Source organism: Anabrus simplex, chromosome 7, assembly GCF_040414725.1.
Source record: "Anabrus simplex isolate iqAnaSimp1 chromosome 7, ASM4041472v1, whole genome shotgun sequence".
Classification (NCBI taxonomy): Eukaryota; Metazoa; Arthropoda; class Insecta; order Orthoptera; family Tettigoniidae; genus Anabrus; species Anabrus simplex.
In genome coordinates, this window is record NC_090271.1 from 292,740,802 (window position 1) to 292,759,982 (window position 19,181).

A 19,181-nucleotide genomic window follows, 5' to 3' on the forward strand; every position below is an offset into this window, starting at 1 on the left:
AGAGCCCGGATTTTAGTTAGCCCTGCAGTTTTGAATAAACATGTCCCAAATTTCCCTCACCGGAGCCAACTTACGTTCTAACTTCCCTTCCTCTCTAGTCGCTCGTTCATCGAAACATAAACAGTTCAGTAATAAAATTGAATCACTCTTTTGACATGGTTGTTCAATACCTAAAACCACACAATGAAACATCAATCATTTGCTATGATGGCAAGTGATTTTCTTTCATCGCTGCTGAAAACACTAAGAGTTTGAAATTTCGTACGAGAATAATTTGCATTATATTTTCCATGAAAAACAACTGGAAACATTTCATCGGCTCAGCTTCAGTATTTGTGGTGGGTCCAGGTCGTATATAAGCACTATGTTCTTTATCCTGGTTTTTCCGGGGTTTGCTATGACTGCCGTTTTCCACACATAACCGTTCTTACCTAAAAGCTTCTCCTCGTTACATTCAGTGACCAGTTGCTCACCAGGAGTATCTTCATATGATCTCCAGTGCTTAGTGTCACGGGGTCGTCCGCATAAGATGGTTGCAGTTGAAGATGACAGTTCAGAATCATTTGATGAAAGTTCAGGGTTGGCAGTAGTGGAAGGCAAAGGTCTTGTAGTCAAGCAGTGGGCATTTATTTTTATCTTGTTCCATTGCAACGTGTGGAGTTTAGAATTAAATCATAATTAAACTTTGCGAAATACTCTCCATTATTTTTGTCAGTTCACCAGAAATAACAAGAAAAAATGAGGGAATTACACTGACTGACAGAGCAAATGCAACACCAAGAAGGAGTGGTTCGAAAGGGATGAAAGTTGGGGAAAAAACAGAGACGGCACGGACGAATAATTGATGTTTATTTCAAACCGATATTCAGGTTACACAATGTGCACTGCATCGACTCAGTAGGATGTAGGACCACCGCGAGCGGCGATGAACGCAGAAACACGTCGAGGTACAGAGTCAATAAGAGTGCGGATGGTGTCCTGAGGGATGGTTCTCCATTCTCTGTCAACCATTTGCCACAGTTGGTCGTCCGTACGAGGCTGGGGCAGAGTTTGCCAACGGCGTCCAATGAGATACCGCACATGTTCCATTGGTGAGAGATCCGGAGAGTACGCTGGCCACGGAAGCATCTGTACACCTCGTAGAGCCTGTTGGGAGATGCGAGCAGTGTGTGGGCAGGCATTATCCTGCTGAAACAGAGCATTGGGCAGCCCCTGAAGGTACGGGAGTGCCACCGGCCGCAGCACATGCTGCACGTAGCGGTGGGCATTTAACGTGCCTTGAATACGCACTAGAGGTGACGTGGAATCATACGCTATAGCGCCCCAAACCATGATGCCGCGTTGTCTAGCCGTAGCGCGCTCCACAGTTACTGCCGGATTTGACCTTTCTCCACGCTGACGCCACACTCGTCTGCGGTGACTATCACTGACAGAACAGAAGCGTGACTCATCGGAGACCACGACGTTCCGCCATTCCCTCATTCAAGTCGCTCTAGCCCGGCACCATTCCAGGCGTGCACGTCTATGCTGTGGAGTCAATGGTAGTCTTCTGAGCGGACGCCGGGAGTGCAGGCCTCCTTCAACCAATCGACGGGAAATTGTTCTGGTCGATATTGGAACAGCCAGGGTGTCTTGCACATGCTGAAGAATGGCGGTTGACGTACCACCGCTTGGCGGCGGATGCGCCGATCCTCGCGTGCTGACGTCACTCGGGCTGCGCCTGGACCCCTCGCACGTGCCACATGTCCCTGCGCCAACCATCTTCGCCACAGGCGCTGCACCGTGGACACATCCCTATGGGTATCGGCTGCGATTTGACAAAGCGACCAACCTGCCCTTCTCAGCCCGATCACCATACCCCTCGTAAAGTCGTCTGTCTGCTGGAAATGCCTCCGTTGACGGCGGCCTGGCATTCTTAGCTATACACGTGTCCTGTGGCATACGACAACACGTTCTACAATGACTGTCGGCTGAGAAATCACGGTACGAAGTGGGCCATTCGCCAACGCCGTGTCCCATTTATCGTTCGCTACGTGCGCAGCACAGCGGCGCATTTCACATCATGAGCATACCTCAGTGACGTCAGTCTACCCTGCAATTGACATGAAGTTCTGACCACTCCTTCTTGGTGTTGCATTTGCTCTGTCAGTCAGTGTATATTACAACCAGGATATATGGTCACTTACTATCAATGTATCTTGCACAGATATCTCCTTAATGTTTGAAAGTATGCACCATACGCACTACAGTGCACTTCCGATAATTCGCTTTGCGATTAATTCGTGGGTTTCGGAGAGTTATTTTTTAAAGTATTAATTCTTACACCCACTAATCATTTAAAGATAAAAATTTCATAATGTTCCATATTGAAATGTATCACAATGAAATTGAAATAATAAATAAGGTAGTTCAACCTATTCAATACAAATAAATACGAAATGTAGTGTTACATTCCTATTTAATTATAAACGGAAGCGGTACTGGTTTCGACCCCAATCCGGGTCATCATCAGCCGAATAAAATGCAAAAAACAATGCATAGGTAAGAAAGAAATTAAAGATCAAGTCCCCACAAAAGCAGTTGAAGAGGCAATATAAAGCAACAGGGATAGGCACTGTAAAATTCAGAAGAAGTAGAAGGTAAGTCACTTAAAAGAAGCAAAGCACAATCTTCTGAACAGCTGCATAGCACACGCAAAGTTCGGCATTGTCTCATAAATACAAAGTATGTTACAAGTGTTTATTTATATATCCACCTATTCAATACAAAGAGATCTTTTTAGAAATTAAATATTATTATAAAATGTTAAGGGACATGTTAGACTGAGCTGTTTACTGCTCTACCCCAACAAGTTTTTCAACGCTCCGGAAAGTATATTCATGTGAACTTATGACATGCAGCTTGATACTGCAATTTTAGCCAAGGACATTCTAATATTTTGTATGTTTAGACTGACACCTGTAATGATATCCTCTTTTTATGGCTTGTAAGAGCAATCAGGATCCTGATTTTTCACCATACAGGTTTGAATTTGAGGCTGATGATGCCCTTAATATGGGCGAAACATGTCCCTTAACATTTTATAATAATATTTAATTTCTAAAAAGATCTCTTTGTATTGAATAGGTGGATATATAAATAAACACTTGTAACATACTTTGTATTTACGTACATTTCAATACGGACCTAACATGAGAATTATAACATGTATTGTCTCATAATGTTTACGAGAAGCGGAGAACAGTTAAATGAGCCAGCTTGCATACACTGTCAGGCGCAAAGTCACAACACAATCCAACAAATGTGAAGATCCGAAATCGTGCAGAAGCCGAAGATGAGTAGCTCAATTGAAGTAAATTGCCAGTTCCCGAAGATCAGCGCGACATATTCAACGTCAGGCACTGTGCTTTCAAACGCCGACTGAACTTGATGATTAGCTTAATGATCCATTATTTGCTTCGGTCGTGAAAATGTACATAACATATAATACAATTCAATATAATTGAAATATGTAACTAGGATCTTGTAGATTTTTTAGAACAGTTGACGTAAAAAACAGTTGTGAAGAGAAAAATAGTAAAAAGCGCAATACCGGAAACAAATGAAAAACTTATATGCACAGTGCGCTATTTCTTGAAGATAAAAATTCAGGTCGTAATTGAAGTAGTCAAAGTCAGCGCAAGGCATGAGTTTAAATTTGAATGTGAAGACTGTAACTGGGCCCATGGGAGTAATACACATATATTATGTATAATAGTGCCAATGGAAAATCTATGAATAGTTTCCCTCGAGTAGTAAGATTTATGCAGTGGAGTAACTATCAAATTAAGAATGGAGGCCGTGGACTTAGAAATCTCCACCAAGCATTGCAGAGTAACAAGATATTGGGCAAAGGAAAGTATGCTACATAACCTGGAAAGGAGAAATATACGGAGGAATAAGGGACATAAGTGAAAATAGATCAGAAACCAGTATAAGATTTAAAAATAGATATATATATATATTGAAACAATAAATCGAACCTCTGACAATTTACATGAAATGAGAACTATACAAATATAAAATTTTCCCAACCACTTACACGGATTACAAATTCATTATATATAAAAAAAGAGATAAGATATCCAAGAGAAAGAAAGGAAAAAGAGAAGATGCCGCAGGAAAGGAAAAGGACAGACAAGGAAAGGATGAATACTGCAATAAAAAGAGAAATCCAGAACGACAAGAAAGGGAAGATGTTCTGTTAGCAAATTCGAGTACACCAGCAGGAAAATTATCTGAGCAAAATGCAAATACTATATGCAAGTCACCACCACTTCTGTTATCACGCAGATTAACACTAGGTAACGTAGTTCTACAGCTGAATAATCACAATGTAGTTTCATTGAACCAGTTTCACAATATCCTGAAGCACTGAACGAATAGAAGTACGTGTACAGTAGAAGTCGCGCAGTTGCCAATACACCACACGCACACTTCAAAAGAAAGTTGTTACGAAGGTCGTGAATAAAAAGTTTTAAATACAAAAAGGGCAAGTGAAATTTCGTCCTGGAAATGCCATGCTCCCAGTTTAATTTTGCAAGGAAAGTCTGTCCCAATGCAATTTAAAATATTTACAGTAAAGAAATCAGTTTGTCATACCTCATCATGAAGCAAATTGAACTGCCCGCAAATGAAGACATCTGGGCACATGTATAAATAAGGACGAAGTTGACGTAGGATGTTGCTCCCTCCACACAGGCCTAAGTCCATCTCAGTGTTTCCAGAGGAAGGCCAGGTATTTATAGTGTGGAGTAGAATGAGAAATATATCTAGAAGATTCCAGAGATTAGTGAAGCATGCGCGAATAAACCAGGCGGTCACATGACCTCAGCCGGCAAAAAGGAAGTTAGTTTATCGAAGATGGTGAAGATGAATAGAGTAGAGTTCATGCAAAGTATGAAGTATGCAAGTTCACAGAAGTATGCAAGTTCCAGTTGGAGAAAAAGTGCATTTTATATCATGATGAGGGTAAGTCCATACTAATCGTAGAAAAAAGGTAATGTGCGTGGCGAGTTTCATAACAGTAGTTGCCGATGAAGTGAAGAGTCCGTTACAAGACCCAAAATGCAGGTGGCAATATAGTATATTAGTATACAGTTCAATTCGGAAAGTAGGGGGTTTTTTTAATATAGAGGAGAGGTGAAAAGGAAAGAAAAGTTAAAAGGAAAGTTAATAAAGGAAGAGGATTAGTAGATAAGAGAAGATTAAAAGGATTTGAAGTTAAAAGATGATGGGAAAGGATAAGATAGGGAAATAAAGGAGGGGTAGTTTAGGGTGGGTTATTGGAGGTAGAAAATGTAGGTAGGAACTTTGTAAGGCATGGAAAATTGAATTTGGGTTTAGAAATTTAGAATTTTTGAGAAGAAGAATTAGGAAGTCAAATAGGATATTGGTTTTTTCAGAAATGTTGTTTAAATTGAAATTAGAGTTGAAATATTGGTCAAGGTGAATAAAACAATTTTCAGTAGTGTTTAGGAGGGGGCCTTTGTTAACGATTTTAAGTATTTTTATATCTTTTTCAATATTAGTGAAATTATGCTTGGAGTCTTGTATGTGTAGTCCTATAGCGGAGAATCTGTTGTGTTTAATGGCGCTGATATGTTCGGAGTATCTGATGTTGAAGTTGCGGCCAGTTTGTCCGATGTACGAGGAACTGCAGTTGTTACATTTGAATCTGTATGCTCCAGATTTAGAAAAAGCATTAGATTTATTTAGTGATTTAGAGTTGTGTAATATATCAAGATTTCTGTTATTGGTTCTAAAAGAAATTTTCATGTTGTGTTTTTTAAGAACATTAGTTATTTTATAAGCATCTTGAGTGAAAGTAGAAAATGCAGTGGGTTTGGTTTTGTCTTTTGATAACGTAGTTTTAGGACGGTGTTTGAATTTGTTGATGATATGGTTTATGAAAGAGTTGTTAAAGCCTGTTGTTAAAGCCATGGCTTGGGTAGGTACGTCGGCAGCGAGTGTATTGTAGGCTACTGTACTTGAGAAGTGTGAACGGAGTGCGGAAGTCTTTTCGAAGTTTCAAATAAGTCAGTAGTAAGAGTTTTCAATATGAGTGGTCGAAAAATGAAATATAAAAGGTTAATCGTCAGAGAAAAACTGAAAATTATAGAAAGACTGGAGAAAGGTGAGGCGTCATCAAAGTTAGCCTGCGAGTTTGGTGTGGGTGAAACAACAGTGAGAGACATGAAGAAGCAACAGGAAACTCTCATCAAATTTTCTGCTAATTGTGAACGTTCATTGTCCCGGAAATCAATGAAAACATTGGACTATGCGAATCTAGACGAAGCCATGATATGGTGGTTTAATCAAAAACGAGCAGAAGGTATTCCTGTGTCTGACCCAATATGTGCTTAGCAAGCAAAACATTTTCACGGTGCTCTTGGTTCAGAAGGCGATTTTAAAGCATCTTCTGCCTGGCTTACGCGGTTTAAGAAACGCTACGGAATACGAGAAATTGCTATTCACGGAGAGTGTCTCAGCACAGACATGGGTGCTGCTGAAAAGTTTGCACAGGAATTTCAATCATTCATTGAAAAAGAACAGCTTGACCTTAGACAACTTTACAATGCAGACGAAACAGGGTTGTATTGGAAATGTTTACCATCCCGAACATTAGTGATGCAACAAGAAAAGCAAGCCCCAGGCCGCAAAACATCCAAGGAAAGAATAACCATTATGGCGTGTGCTCACGCAAGTGGTGTTCATAAATTAAAATTATTAGCGATAGAGAAATCCAGAAAACCCTGTTGTTTTAAACGAGAGAATGTACCTTTGCAGTACTACCACAGATATTTAAGGACTGGTTTCACAATCATTTTGTGAAACAAGTGACGGCCTACCTAATTAAGCAGTCACTGCCAATCAAAGCAGTTCTCTTCTTATCCACACGAAAGTGAACTTACAGGTTATGTGAAATACCTTCCCCCTAATGTCACTTCTGTTCTTCAACCTATGGACCAAGGCGTTATTGCTACTTTAAAGAAGAACTACAGGTCATCTCTGTTACAGCAATTGCTTGAGGAAGGCATTGATATTCCAACATTTTGGAAGGACTTCAGTTTGTTGGATGCTCTTCATGCAGTCAATAAGTCATGGGACAAAATTGCCGCTACTACTCTCGCATGATCATAGATATCTGTTCTAGGTGAAGAGCAAGCATTTGCCAGCTTCAGTGACGATGATATTTCGAACAGGCAACGTAGTCTCGCTACAATGACATCATTACTGAAAAACCTGGATAAATGCCAAGATGCAGAAGAAAGTGTCATTATTGAGTGGTTAGACGTCGATAAGGACGATTATGGTTTCAGACATGAAAATGAGGGGGATATTGTACGGAATTTGACGGTTGGTGAGGAAGACGGATATTTGGGTGATATCGAGTGCGTGAATGATGCAACGGAAGTTTCCCACAGCCAAGGTAGTTTCTCTGTAGACTCGCTTATCTCTTACATAGAAAATTGAGATGAATTTTCATTTTCAGATATTGTTTTCTTGAGAAATATACGATTCAAAATTAGAGAAAATGAACAGTCGTCTAAGAAACAAAAAGTGATGACCGATTTTTTTTCTTTAGATACGAATGTTGGCATAATCCACATGGCATTTTGTAATTGTTCTCTAGTGTGACTTACAATACAATGTGAAGTGTTATAATTAATTTCTGCTTGTTCATAAAATACATTTCGTTATTTTAACCTATGGTTTTGTTTTTACCAGGCTTAAAAATGACTACGGATAATTCGCGGAACTGCGTACATTAATTACTGCTAATTATCAGGAGTGCACTGTAGTTCAGATAGTATTAGTGGTTTAAATTTTTAATATTGAGGCTATAATTACCAGGTGAGTTGGCCATGCGGTTAGGGATGCTCGGCTGTGAGCTTGCATCCAGGAAATAGTGGGTTCGAGTGCCACTGTCGGCAGCCCTGAAGATGGTTTTCCATGGTTTCCCATTTTCACACCAGGCAAATGCTGCGGCTGTACCTTAATAAGGCTCGTAGGCCTTTCCTATCCTATCATTGCCATAAGACCTATCTGAGTCGGTACGACGTAAAGCCACTAGCAAAAATAAAAAGTTGTAATTTATTTTGTATTCATCACTTGGTAACTTCCTTAGAGATTGTGATGGTAATTATTGTTTCTTGGTTTCTTTTTCTAGCAGCAGTCAGCGGAAAACAGTGGGTCAAGCACAAGTAGTAGTGGCAGTAGTAATTATGGTACAATTGGCCGCAGTGGAATGGCAAGCATGTCCAGTATGATGGATGAGATGGCAAAGACACTTGCTCGACGCAGGAAGGCATGCGAGAAGAAAGATCCATCAGCAGATGCAGTCCAGGTGTGCATTAATGTTCATTATGTCCTTGTGGTTATTTTCATTATTAAAGAAGAAATGCGAGTCTGTGTTTAGAGATTTTGTATGGTAATTTGCATGCTGTGGAATAAGAGGAGCAGAAGTAGATACTTATAAGGCCATAGTGCTGGCTGTAAATAACAGTGTGTACAGTTAGAATGCTGAGAAGTCTAGTCTGTAATGAAGTCTGTACATGATCTTTTTCTTTATGTGGAACAAGAATGGCAGCTGATATTACATAGAAACAAATATTCCAACATTATACTCTGTTGTCATTCAGAGGCCTGTGCAAGTGATGGTTTTAATTGTTTCATTTATCTTTGGGGTGACTCCATTTCAAGAGGTAGAATTCAGTACTTTATAAATTATGAAAGAGTTTTGAGAAGTTTTGCCTTCTGTGCAGTCAATCGATGTGTCAAGCAGTAAGACAATGCCGAAGCAATCAGGATTTCACTTTACATGTCCATCATATCATCCATGCTTTGCTTGACAACACAAAAGACTGTGTGCGATGGGTGTCCCAAATGTCTTTTAAAATGAAATAACAGTGGACAATGGTTTGTCAGGAACTTCTGACTCAACATGTGCTGGATGGTAAGGACGTCCTTCACTGATTTTTCACTGTTAACAAGTCATTATGACCCAAAAAAACAAGCAAAAGTCAATGGAGTACACACATAAGGCTCTCCTAACCTCAAACAAATTCCAAGTCACTGCTTTGGTGAGGAAAGTGGTGTTAATAATAATAATAATAATAATAATAATAATAATAATAATAATAATAATAATAATCATCATCATCATGCCTCAGCTACAACTGGGATGCAGACTTTCTAAGCAGTTATGCTTACCAATATATTTTGACATTCTGATTCTTCTATTCCTGTATGTAGTAAATAATGAAGATATCTATTGGAAGAAATACTTCTTCTTGATCTGTTCAGACAAATATGACTCTCAGTTATCCCATGGATCATGTGTTGCCATTCACTCTCTACTTGCAGCTTCCAAAAATGCCGATCTCACATTTAATGTCAACGCAGTCTTGATCGTTGAGTTCTTCTGTTACCACCGATCATTTCTAGCATGATCCTTTTCCAGGGAAGTGCTTCTCATTATGTGGCCAAAGTAGGATAGCCTTCACCTCTTTGCATGCCATCAAGGGAGACTTTTGGCTTTAGATGGTTTAAGATGCTCTTATTACAGATTCTGGCTATCTGTGGTATTCTCGGCATACATCGCCAACAGCAAAGCTCAAAAGCATCGATCCTTCTACTATCAACTTTCTTTAGTGTCCACATTTCACATTCGTAGGTGGCAATGGGGAAGACAATGGTGCTGACCAGTATGCATTTAGTTGTTTTCCTGATGCCTCTACTTTTCCAGATTTTATTCATACAGTATTGATCTGTGCATTTCTTCCAATTGTCAGCCGCTGTTTGATCTCAGGGGAGCAGTCTCCTTCTTGATCAATTTCAGAGCCAAGGAAGGTAAAATCATTGACTTTGTCAGTTTCCTGGTTTTCTGCTGTCACCAAGATCTTTGTTTTCTTGATGTTAAAAAAAAATCTGCCTTCTTGCTTTCATCCCTCACCTTTGGAGTAGATACTATTGCTAAGTTAATTTATCTTTGTTGGATGACACCACCAGAGATCTTTAACATGCCAACAATGACATGGAGTTTTTTTACAGACCTTCAAAAATATACTACTGCAGCCAGGACTGAACCTACGAACATGGGATCATGAGTCGAGCACATTACCACTGACCCACTGAGGCAACTGAGGAAAGTGTTTATGGCCATCTTATGGGAATGGGGTGGCATAGTCCACACAGTTTGTGAAGCTTGATGATGCTGTAACTCCAGTGTAGCTGGAATTTGTCCTGGAAAAGGACATCTGGAATTTTTTCCTAGAAAAGGATATCTGAAATGTCACAAGGTCCGCTATATAGTCTGGATCTCGCACTTTTTAACTTCTTCCTTTCTCTTAAGCTAAAAGAACATCTGAATGGTCACCACTACACTTGTGATGATGAGGAGAATCAGCAATGCATCATTGTTGCTGGCAGCAGATCTCTGATTTCTTTGGCTATGGGATGCAAAGACTTGTCCATTGTTTGTGCGTGCATATGAACAGGGATGGCAGCTATGTTGATGAATAAATGACTCTCTGATAAAGGGAGTTTTAGGCCTGAATGAGACCTATAGGTCCCAATTTTCAAGAAAGGCGATAAGAAAGTGTTGAAGAACTACAGGGGAATTACTCTAATATCCCATGTTGCTAAGATAATGGAGAGGATACTGGAAAGTAGAATAAGGTTGAGGGTTGAGAATCAGATACAGGAAAATCAGTTTGGTTTCAGGAGTGGAAGGTCAACAATAGAGCCCATTTTCATTACAAGACAACTAATGGAAAAGCAATGGGAGTATGGGAATGATATGGTGATGACTAGGGCTCGGATGTTTAGGAAATGTCATATTTTTTCTTCGCCTCTATTTTCTTGCCTGATTGAATTTTGGTGCAAATCAGGTGATTATCGTCACAATTAAATAGTTTTTATTGTCATATAAATGCATATTTTGGCTATTTTTTTTGCCATAAGGTCATATTTTGAGCCATTTTCATAGATGCGTCATATTTCGATCATATTTTGGCGGTTTGACGACAGCTGTAACTGTGCAAAATTATTTTCAACGTACCGAATGCGAACTAGTGTTCATAAAACTGCTTCTTGGTATCACATCTGCAGTTAATACAAGCGGAATACCGGTACTCTGCCCCTTCTGTCAAGATTGGATAGGAATTGTTTTCCAACAGTTTGTCAGAAAGTTCGGCATATATACGGTATATAGTCGAACTTTGGAATTATATCGAGCGCAATTACTCATTTAGAAACTGCTAGCTTAGAAATTCATACTAGTATTGAAATCCAGAACAACATTCACATGGAATAGTTAGCGAGAGTATAAACCGGAATTTTCAAAACACTCTCGCCAAGTATTTTCGAGTCATATTTTGTAATTTTTACGTCATATTTCATCACTTTTGAGGTCACATTTGCTTGCTTATTTGGGCTATTTTTAGGTCTTGAACATCCGAGCCCTAGTGATGACATTCATTGACATTGAAAAGGCAGATGACAATGTCCCCAGGACTAAAGTTTGGGACAGTCTGGTGCAAAAAGGAATTGGACAGGGATTAATAAAAATGATCATGGCAGTGTACAAGGAATGTTGTAGTTGCGTGCAAACATAAGTTGGCAGAGCAAGTTGGTTCAAAATAACTAGTGGGCTGAGACAGGGAAGTGTCCTATTGCCAATTCTGTTTACAATAGTAATGGATGGCATCATGAGAACAGCAAAAACAACATATAGAGGAAGAGAAATGAACATCATGTTATTTTCAGATGATATTGTGATTTGGGGAGCCTCCGTGGCTCAGACGGCAGTGCGTCGGCCTCTCACCGCTGGATACCGTGGTTCAAATCCCGGTCATTCCATGTGAGATTTGTGCTGGACAAAGCGGAGGCGGGACAGGTTTTTCTCCGGGTACTCCGGTTTTCCCTGTCATCTTTCATTCCAGCAACACTCTCCATTCTCATTTCGTAGCATCTATCATTCATTAATATATCACTTTGGGAGTGGCGACCCCATCGTAATAATAGCCTATATATGATTCATTCATTACATCCCTGACCCGGTCAGTGACTGGAAAACAGGTTGTAGGTTTTCATTTTCATTGTGATTTGGGGAGAAGAGGACATGAAGGTTCAAGAACAGTTGGATGTGGTTAGTGGGAAGATCGAAGAATGTGGATTGAAAATAAGTGTAGAAAAGAGTGAAACTCTTGTTATGACTAGAGGGGAGAAAGAAGGGAGAGGTCAGATTAGACTTGCAGACAAGCCCCTGGAAGTAGTGAAGATGTTCAAATACCTGGGGAGTGAATTAATGGAGAATGCTCAACTGGATGCTGAGATTAGTAAGAGGATTCAAGATGGAAGTTGTTTCTATCATACTGTAAGAAACATGTTATGAGACAAAGATGTGCCAATTGAAGCAAAGGAAACTATGTACAAGATGTACTGCGTACCCATAAGAACTTATGGAGCAGAAACTTGGACATTGTCAAAGAAGGATGAGAGTCAAATACAGGCAGCCGAAATGAAGTTCTTGAGAAGTATGATACAGAAGAATAGAAGAGACAAAGTAAGGAATGAGAAAATCCAGGAAGAAATTGGAGTGGAAAGAATGAATGATAGAATAGAGAAGAGAAGACTAAGCTGGTTTGGGCACATAATGCGAATGAGTGACGAAAGAATGCCAAAAACGGTGATGGAAATGCAAATGCAAGGAAGGAGAGGTTGTGGACGACCAGTTAAAATGGAAGGACACAATCCAACGCAGAAACCTGGACTGGGACACAGTGTTGGAGGAGGAGTGGTAGAAAGACCGAAGAAAGTGGAGAGGAACCATATTTGCCCCTACCCGGCTACAGCTGGATAAAGGGAAATCATCATGATGATGATGATGATGATGACAGGTCAGGTTAGTTGACATGTCCATTTGGTTATTTTTAGTATTAATGAAGAAATGTGAGTTTATGGTTAGAGATCCTGGCAGGGCCTCAATAGGAGGCAAAACTTTTCAAATTTCCCCCATATATTTATTTTATGATCGTTTTCCTCTAATCAAAGGCTGCTGATGTAGAAAGGTTACAATACATACACTTTCATTAAGAAATAGAGTGAAACTTTGTTAATGCGTTTCTCATTAAGACATTTTCTCGCTTAGCATGTCGCAAAGTCAAAGTCCCAATTCACGTCGTATTAAATCTACTAAAATACCTCACTTGCCACATCACAAACTTTCGCTATTACCACTTAGTATGACCAAATTTTCCATACCCCTGAAAATGTTCTTTGTCATCCCTTGTGAAAGGAACCTGATTTCCAACACCGATAGAGCCCTCACCACTGGAGGCAGGTCGGGGAAAGTTGTGCCAAAACGGGAAAATGCATTGAATTCCTGAACTTTACACGGTAAATTCCACCTTTGGGGAGCAGGCTGTTAGCCTCAGGAAAGTTCAGTTTTGGTTGCTGATTTTCAGCGATATTGGTGAATATCCCAGTAAGCCTGTTTGTGCTTGTATTTTGCATTCCATGTGGAAGTTAGAAATTGATTCTGTGTTGAGTGAGAGAGTGAAGGATAGCAAATATTTGTGCGTGATAGCCTGCTTACAGATAAGGAGCAAAATCGTGTGAATTTGACTAATGAAATGAAATGTCGTATGGCTTTTAGTGCCGGGATATCCCAGGACAGTTTTGGCTCACCAGGTGCAGGTCTTTCTATTTGAATCCTGTAGGCGACCTGCGCGTCGTGATGAGGATGAAATGATGATTAAGACAACACATACACCCAGCCCCCGTGCCATTAGAATTAACCAATTAAGGTTAAAATCCCCGAGCCGGCCGGGAATCGAACCCGGGACCCTCTGAACCAAAGGCCAGTACGCTGACTGTTCAGCCAACGAGTCGGACAATTTGACTAGTGTGGTGCATATTTATCTTGTAGTAGCCCAGTTATGGGTACTGAAAAACTTATGAAATAGCTTATTAATGAAGACAAAATTAAAATCCAGGATGTAGACAGGCATCCACATCTTTCAGGGGTGTATATGTTGAAACTTGCATCTTCGAGTTTTGACTAGTATCAATTGATCAAAGTGTTGTCGCATTCAAGATGGCGGTCAGTCATTCTCTCACACATGGCTTTCACCATCTGGGCAGCCAGTAGCCTGGGGTTAGTTTTGAGGAGTTTGTTCAGTTATTCTGTTAATTTACTCTTATTCTGCATATCCTTTACTCAAACTGCCAAAAGAGAAGAGCAGCAGAAAATAATTATTAAATCCATGGATGTCAGGTAATAGTGATTATTCAGCTGATGGTGTTGTTGCCTATTGTCAAGTATGCCCGAAGGAGGTGAAAATGTGAAAAGAAATTTCAACTTGAGCAACATGCAAAAGCGACTCACACTACAACTGCTTCTTACACATGTAAAACCGAAGCCTCCACTTAATACATTTTCAGCTGATCTTTGTAAGGCTTTAGTATGCAGCAGTATTTTGTAAAATAAATTGAACAATCCAGTTCTACAATCATTGCTGAAGAAATAATGTGTAAACCAAAATATCCCAGGACTAAAGAAGATTCAAACCATTAGATGGTACTTGAGTGGAATCAGGGTGTTCGGAATCTTTGATGCCAGTTTATAAAGGCCGATGACCTTAGCTGTTAGACCCCTTTAAATAATAACAAGAGCATCATCATCAGGCCAGTTTATAAATTTTGTCCCATTACTTCAGTTGACATATGAAGGTCATTCTCGGCCTATAAACTTATTTTGACAGACAATAGAAGTAATTTGTCTCCAGAAAACATTGACAGGCTTGAAGTTATCTATTGTGATACTTCCTTCTGCAGTGAATGATACATGTACAGTATAACCTCGATTATACGTTCCCAGAAACTGTTTTCCCGTATTATTCGTTCAAATTATGTGGTCCCGCGAGCTTCCTAATTAAATCACGTTGTAAAAATCCTGCATTATCCGTTCCTCGAAGAAACGATTTCCCGGATCAACCGTCCAGAAATGTCAGTCCCATCAACGCTAAATCCTTGGTCACGCGTTTTTCAAGAAACTGTACCTCACGAAAGGACGGCTACGGTATACTTACAGATCTTGGTGTTAACGTCCTGTCATTGTGGAAATTTGAGGAAGTACTATACCGGAAAAGCGATCAGCGGTGAACTTGCATAAGAGACCATCTTAGCATCACATTCGAGTGGTTTGTTTAGAGAATTCTCGGAAATCATCAAGCAGAGAGTATCCACAACAATTGTAAGGAGTTTAATCAAATATTCATACTTTCAAGCCATCTACATTATGTCCAGGGTTAGATGTTTATTTTTTCTTTTTTTTCTTTCTAGAGTGTATCGCCAAACAGGTTTTCGGCACTTCCCTCAAGGCACTGTATAGTTACGGGGTTTACAGGCAGGAATCAAAACTGTTCCTTCTTAAGTGACACAAATTTAGTATTTTAATATTATTGTATATGATTATGTTCTTTTAAATGTGTAAAATTTTATTGTGTGTTATTTTCCACCTATTCAATACAATCAATCATAAGATTAATGTTCTTTCCGCATTAAACTATGAACGTGGGCCATGTTTCACCCCTTTTAAAGGGCATCATCAGCCTCTACCTGTTCAGCTATGACATAATCTAAAGATTCGTATAAATTAAAAACATTAACATAATGTACAGTCGTTATTTAAGGAACTTTATTAGAGATGAGAATAATTAATATGCTGAAAGTCTAATGCTTTGGTCAAAAGTAAAAAAATGATTAACATACTTGGTACAATAGACATTCGTAAAATTGAAATGAGTTTAAACATTTTTTAAACAAGATTTAAACAGGAAATACTTTCCAACACGTAAAGTTTTGACATACTATTTAACTATATGCTCAGATCTAGTGATTAGTTATCATTCAAATATTAATAAAATTTGGTGTTGCAACTTTCAAAGGTAGAAGTTATTTTATTGTATTCTTGATTGAAGGCTCATTATTGAGTGCAATTTTTGGTGGTGCATTAAAATTGTAATAGTTACATTCACTATCTTCTTTTGTATACACTAATATTGTGGTGTTGGCATGCTGCTTCGATGTTGTGGCATTCTAATGTTAGCTTGTTTGGTCAAAAAGAGAACAGGCTGTGGGACAGTTGTGATGTCACGATGTCAGGTGTATATAAGCTCTGTAAAGGGAGAAGTTAGAATTAACCAGATTAAAAAATGTAAGAAACAAAATGGGAGAGAGTAACCCGGAAAAATTATAAGTATTGCTGTGTTGACGCTTACCTTTTGCCCACTTGAATGTTACATTTATGTGTGAGTACTGGTGCTTGCCGATGTTCTGCTACGTGTATCGTATGTGTGTCGTCTTTGTGGAGGGGAGTGGCCTTGCGAAGGCGGGGCTATTGGCTTGCGGGTTGCGCGTGAGGGGAAGTTGCTTGCGCCTGGTGGGGAAGAGGGACGTGATGTGTTTATCGGCCTGATGGCAGGGTTTATTGTTTTTGTTTTTAAAACCTTATGTAAAATATTAACTAATGGAACAGGATTGGTAATTGTTCATAAAGAGGACTTTTAATTTCTATTGGATCGTTTAAGTTTTGATTAACGTTATATTTCTGATCTAAAAAAATATAAAGTTTTTCGAATTGGTCATGAGTCTGCCTTTATCTATTCTTTTTACATACCTGCAAACTTTCCCGATTTACGTGGGAGACTCCCGATTTCCGAGAGTTTTTCCCGCCTCCCCATTATTCTATTATTTCTCCCGATTTTAGCTTATTTTTTGGTGAACTTCAAACATTTGTTTTCAAATCCTGCCAGTTCAGCTTTTTTACGCCAGTGGCCGGAAGTCCTTCACTCATTGGCCGCTTTCAAATGGAATATCGACGTTTATTAATGCGAGAAATGTACGCGAATGTGCGAGGTTTATTGAAACCTGTATTCGCGATGCGTATATCGATTGTCAGTCTCGTTCTTGTGTTCGTTCGCATCAGTGTAGTCTATTCCATTGTCTTTGGTCAATTGCAGGGACTAGTCGCTAGACTGTATTTGGTTTTACTTAGTAATTTAGTGACAGAATTTCAATGATAATGACTACTGACTTTCCTAGAGATTTTAGGAGCCATTTGGAGACAATTTTGACTAATTTTAATTTATCTCAATATAAATAAAATAGTTTTGTCTGTACCTTGCTCAGAATTTAAAAAGAATGATATTTCTGTACCAGTCGTGACCATAGTAACAAGGGGAAATGCAAGTTTTTATTTTCCGTAATTTCTGTCTGTATGTACGTACGTACGTACGCACGCACGCACGTACGGTCATCACGAGAAAACTGCTGAAGAGAATTTAATGAAACTTGGTATATAACATCGTGGAATAAGTCGCTACAATCTAGGCCATAAATAATTTTATTCACACTGAGTGAAATGGTAGTTTGGGGAAGGCCTAAAATTTATTTCTCAAATATGTATGTTGTTATTGGCCATATCGATAAATACTGCATAATTAAAGTTATATATTATTAAATTTCCTATCAATTATGTCTTATACATTTTTACCGCACTGGCTATGGAGAGATATTCATGACTTTGGATTTTTTTTTTTTTTTTTTTTTTTTTTTTTTTTTTTTTTTTTAGCAAGTCCATATCAGCGCCGAGGTACGAGAAAATGTGTGAACAGAATTTTATGTAAAGTCAGGGAATATGGAACTACAGTCTACACTATAAATAATTTTATTCACTCTGTTCCAAATGGTAGTTTAGGGGAAGGTGCCAAAAATTTAATTTTTAATTACCTGCCTTACTGGTCATATTGAAAAGTACTACATAACAAAAGTTATAGAGAATACAATTTCCAATTATTTATGTCTTATTCAGTTTTGCAAGAGACGGTTGTCATGATTGATCCGTGTTGAAACTGACTTAAGCAAATTACGTAGGTGGATCAAAAGGTTAGTTGCTCTAACGCGCCGCAGCAGCGCACTGTGTGTCGCAAACGTGGGGACAGACACTACCCACACGTCTGTTAGGCAGGTCGCTGTGGTGTCTCGTCTAGTATTATGTGAATAGCGGCCAAATTCAATGGCGCGTCAACTGGACATTCACTCCAAATATGAGGTGCATGCGACAATCCGATTCCTATGGGCCAAAAGGAAGAATTGCACGGACATTCATCGTGAAATTAGTGCTGTGTATGGGGAGCGGGCCATTTCCCGGCAAAGTATCGTAAAGTGGTGTCAGCAATTCGAAGCGGGACGCACGGATATCACGGACAACCATCGCGAAGGTAGGCCCGCAACGTCCAGGCCCCATGCAAAGGTCAACAGTGTGAATGCGATCATTAGACAGAACCGGCGCATTAAACTGAGAGAAATCACAAGGCAGCTGAACATGTCGTATGGCAGTGTGTTCGCCGTTGTTTATTAGGACTGGATATCGTAAGCTGTGTCAAAGGTGGGTCCTACGTCTTCTCACCAATGAGCACAAGGGACAACGTTTCCAATCCTCCCTGGCATTTTTGCAACGCTGTGCCGCAGACGGCAACGGGTTTCTGCGGCGAATTGTCACAGGCGACGAAACGTGGCTCCATCACTTCAACCCCGAAACAAAGCGAACATCAATGGAATGGGTGCACCCCTCATCACTACAACGAAAAAAGGCCAAGGTTCAACCTTCAGCCGGTAAGGTTATGGCGACAGTGTTTTTTGACATGGAGGGTTTGCTGCACGTGGAATTCATGCCGGAAGGAACGTCGATCAACGCAGCGTCGTATTGTCAAACGTTGCACCGGATGCTTAAAGCGATTAAAGGGAAGCGCCAGGGGAAATTGAGCGCCGGTGTGATTTTGTTGCACGATAACACAACACCTCACAAGGCCCGCAAACACGAGAACTGCTGCAGCGTTTCAAGTGGGAGGTCTGGCAACATCCACGCTACAGTCACGACCTAGCGCCATGTGACTTTCATCTGTTCGGTAAGCTCAAAACGGAGCTTGGTGGTCGACGTTTCCAGACCGATGAGGAGGTGAAGGCCGCTATCTCCGAGTGGTTGCAGAACGCTGGAGGAAATTTCTATGCATCCGGCAGCGACAAGTTGGTTGTGCGTTCACAGAAATGTTTGGAGTCTCTTGGAAAATATG

The 19,181-nt window shown here is 39.8% G+C and overlaps 1 protein-coding gene across 1 annotated transcript in view; it reads left to right on the forward strand.

The window, feature by feature from the left end:
• The window catches only part of ena (enabled), a 393,478-nt gene that overhangs the window by 325,398 nt on the left and 48,899 nt on the right, over positions 1-19,181 (forward strand). Inside the window, exon 9 of the mRNA XM_067151741.2 lies at positions 8,213-8,389. Coding sequence (XP_067007842.2) covers positions 8,213-8,389 — 177 coding nt within the window. The remainder of the gene's footprint in view (positions 1-8,212; positions 8,390-19,181) is intronic.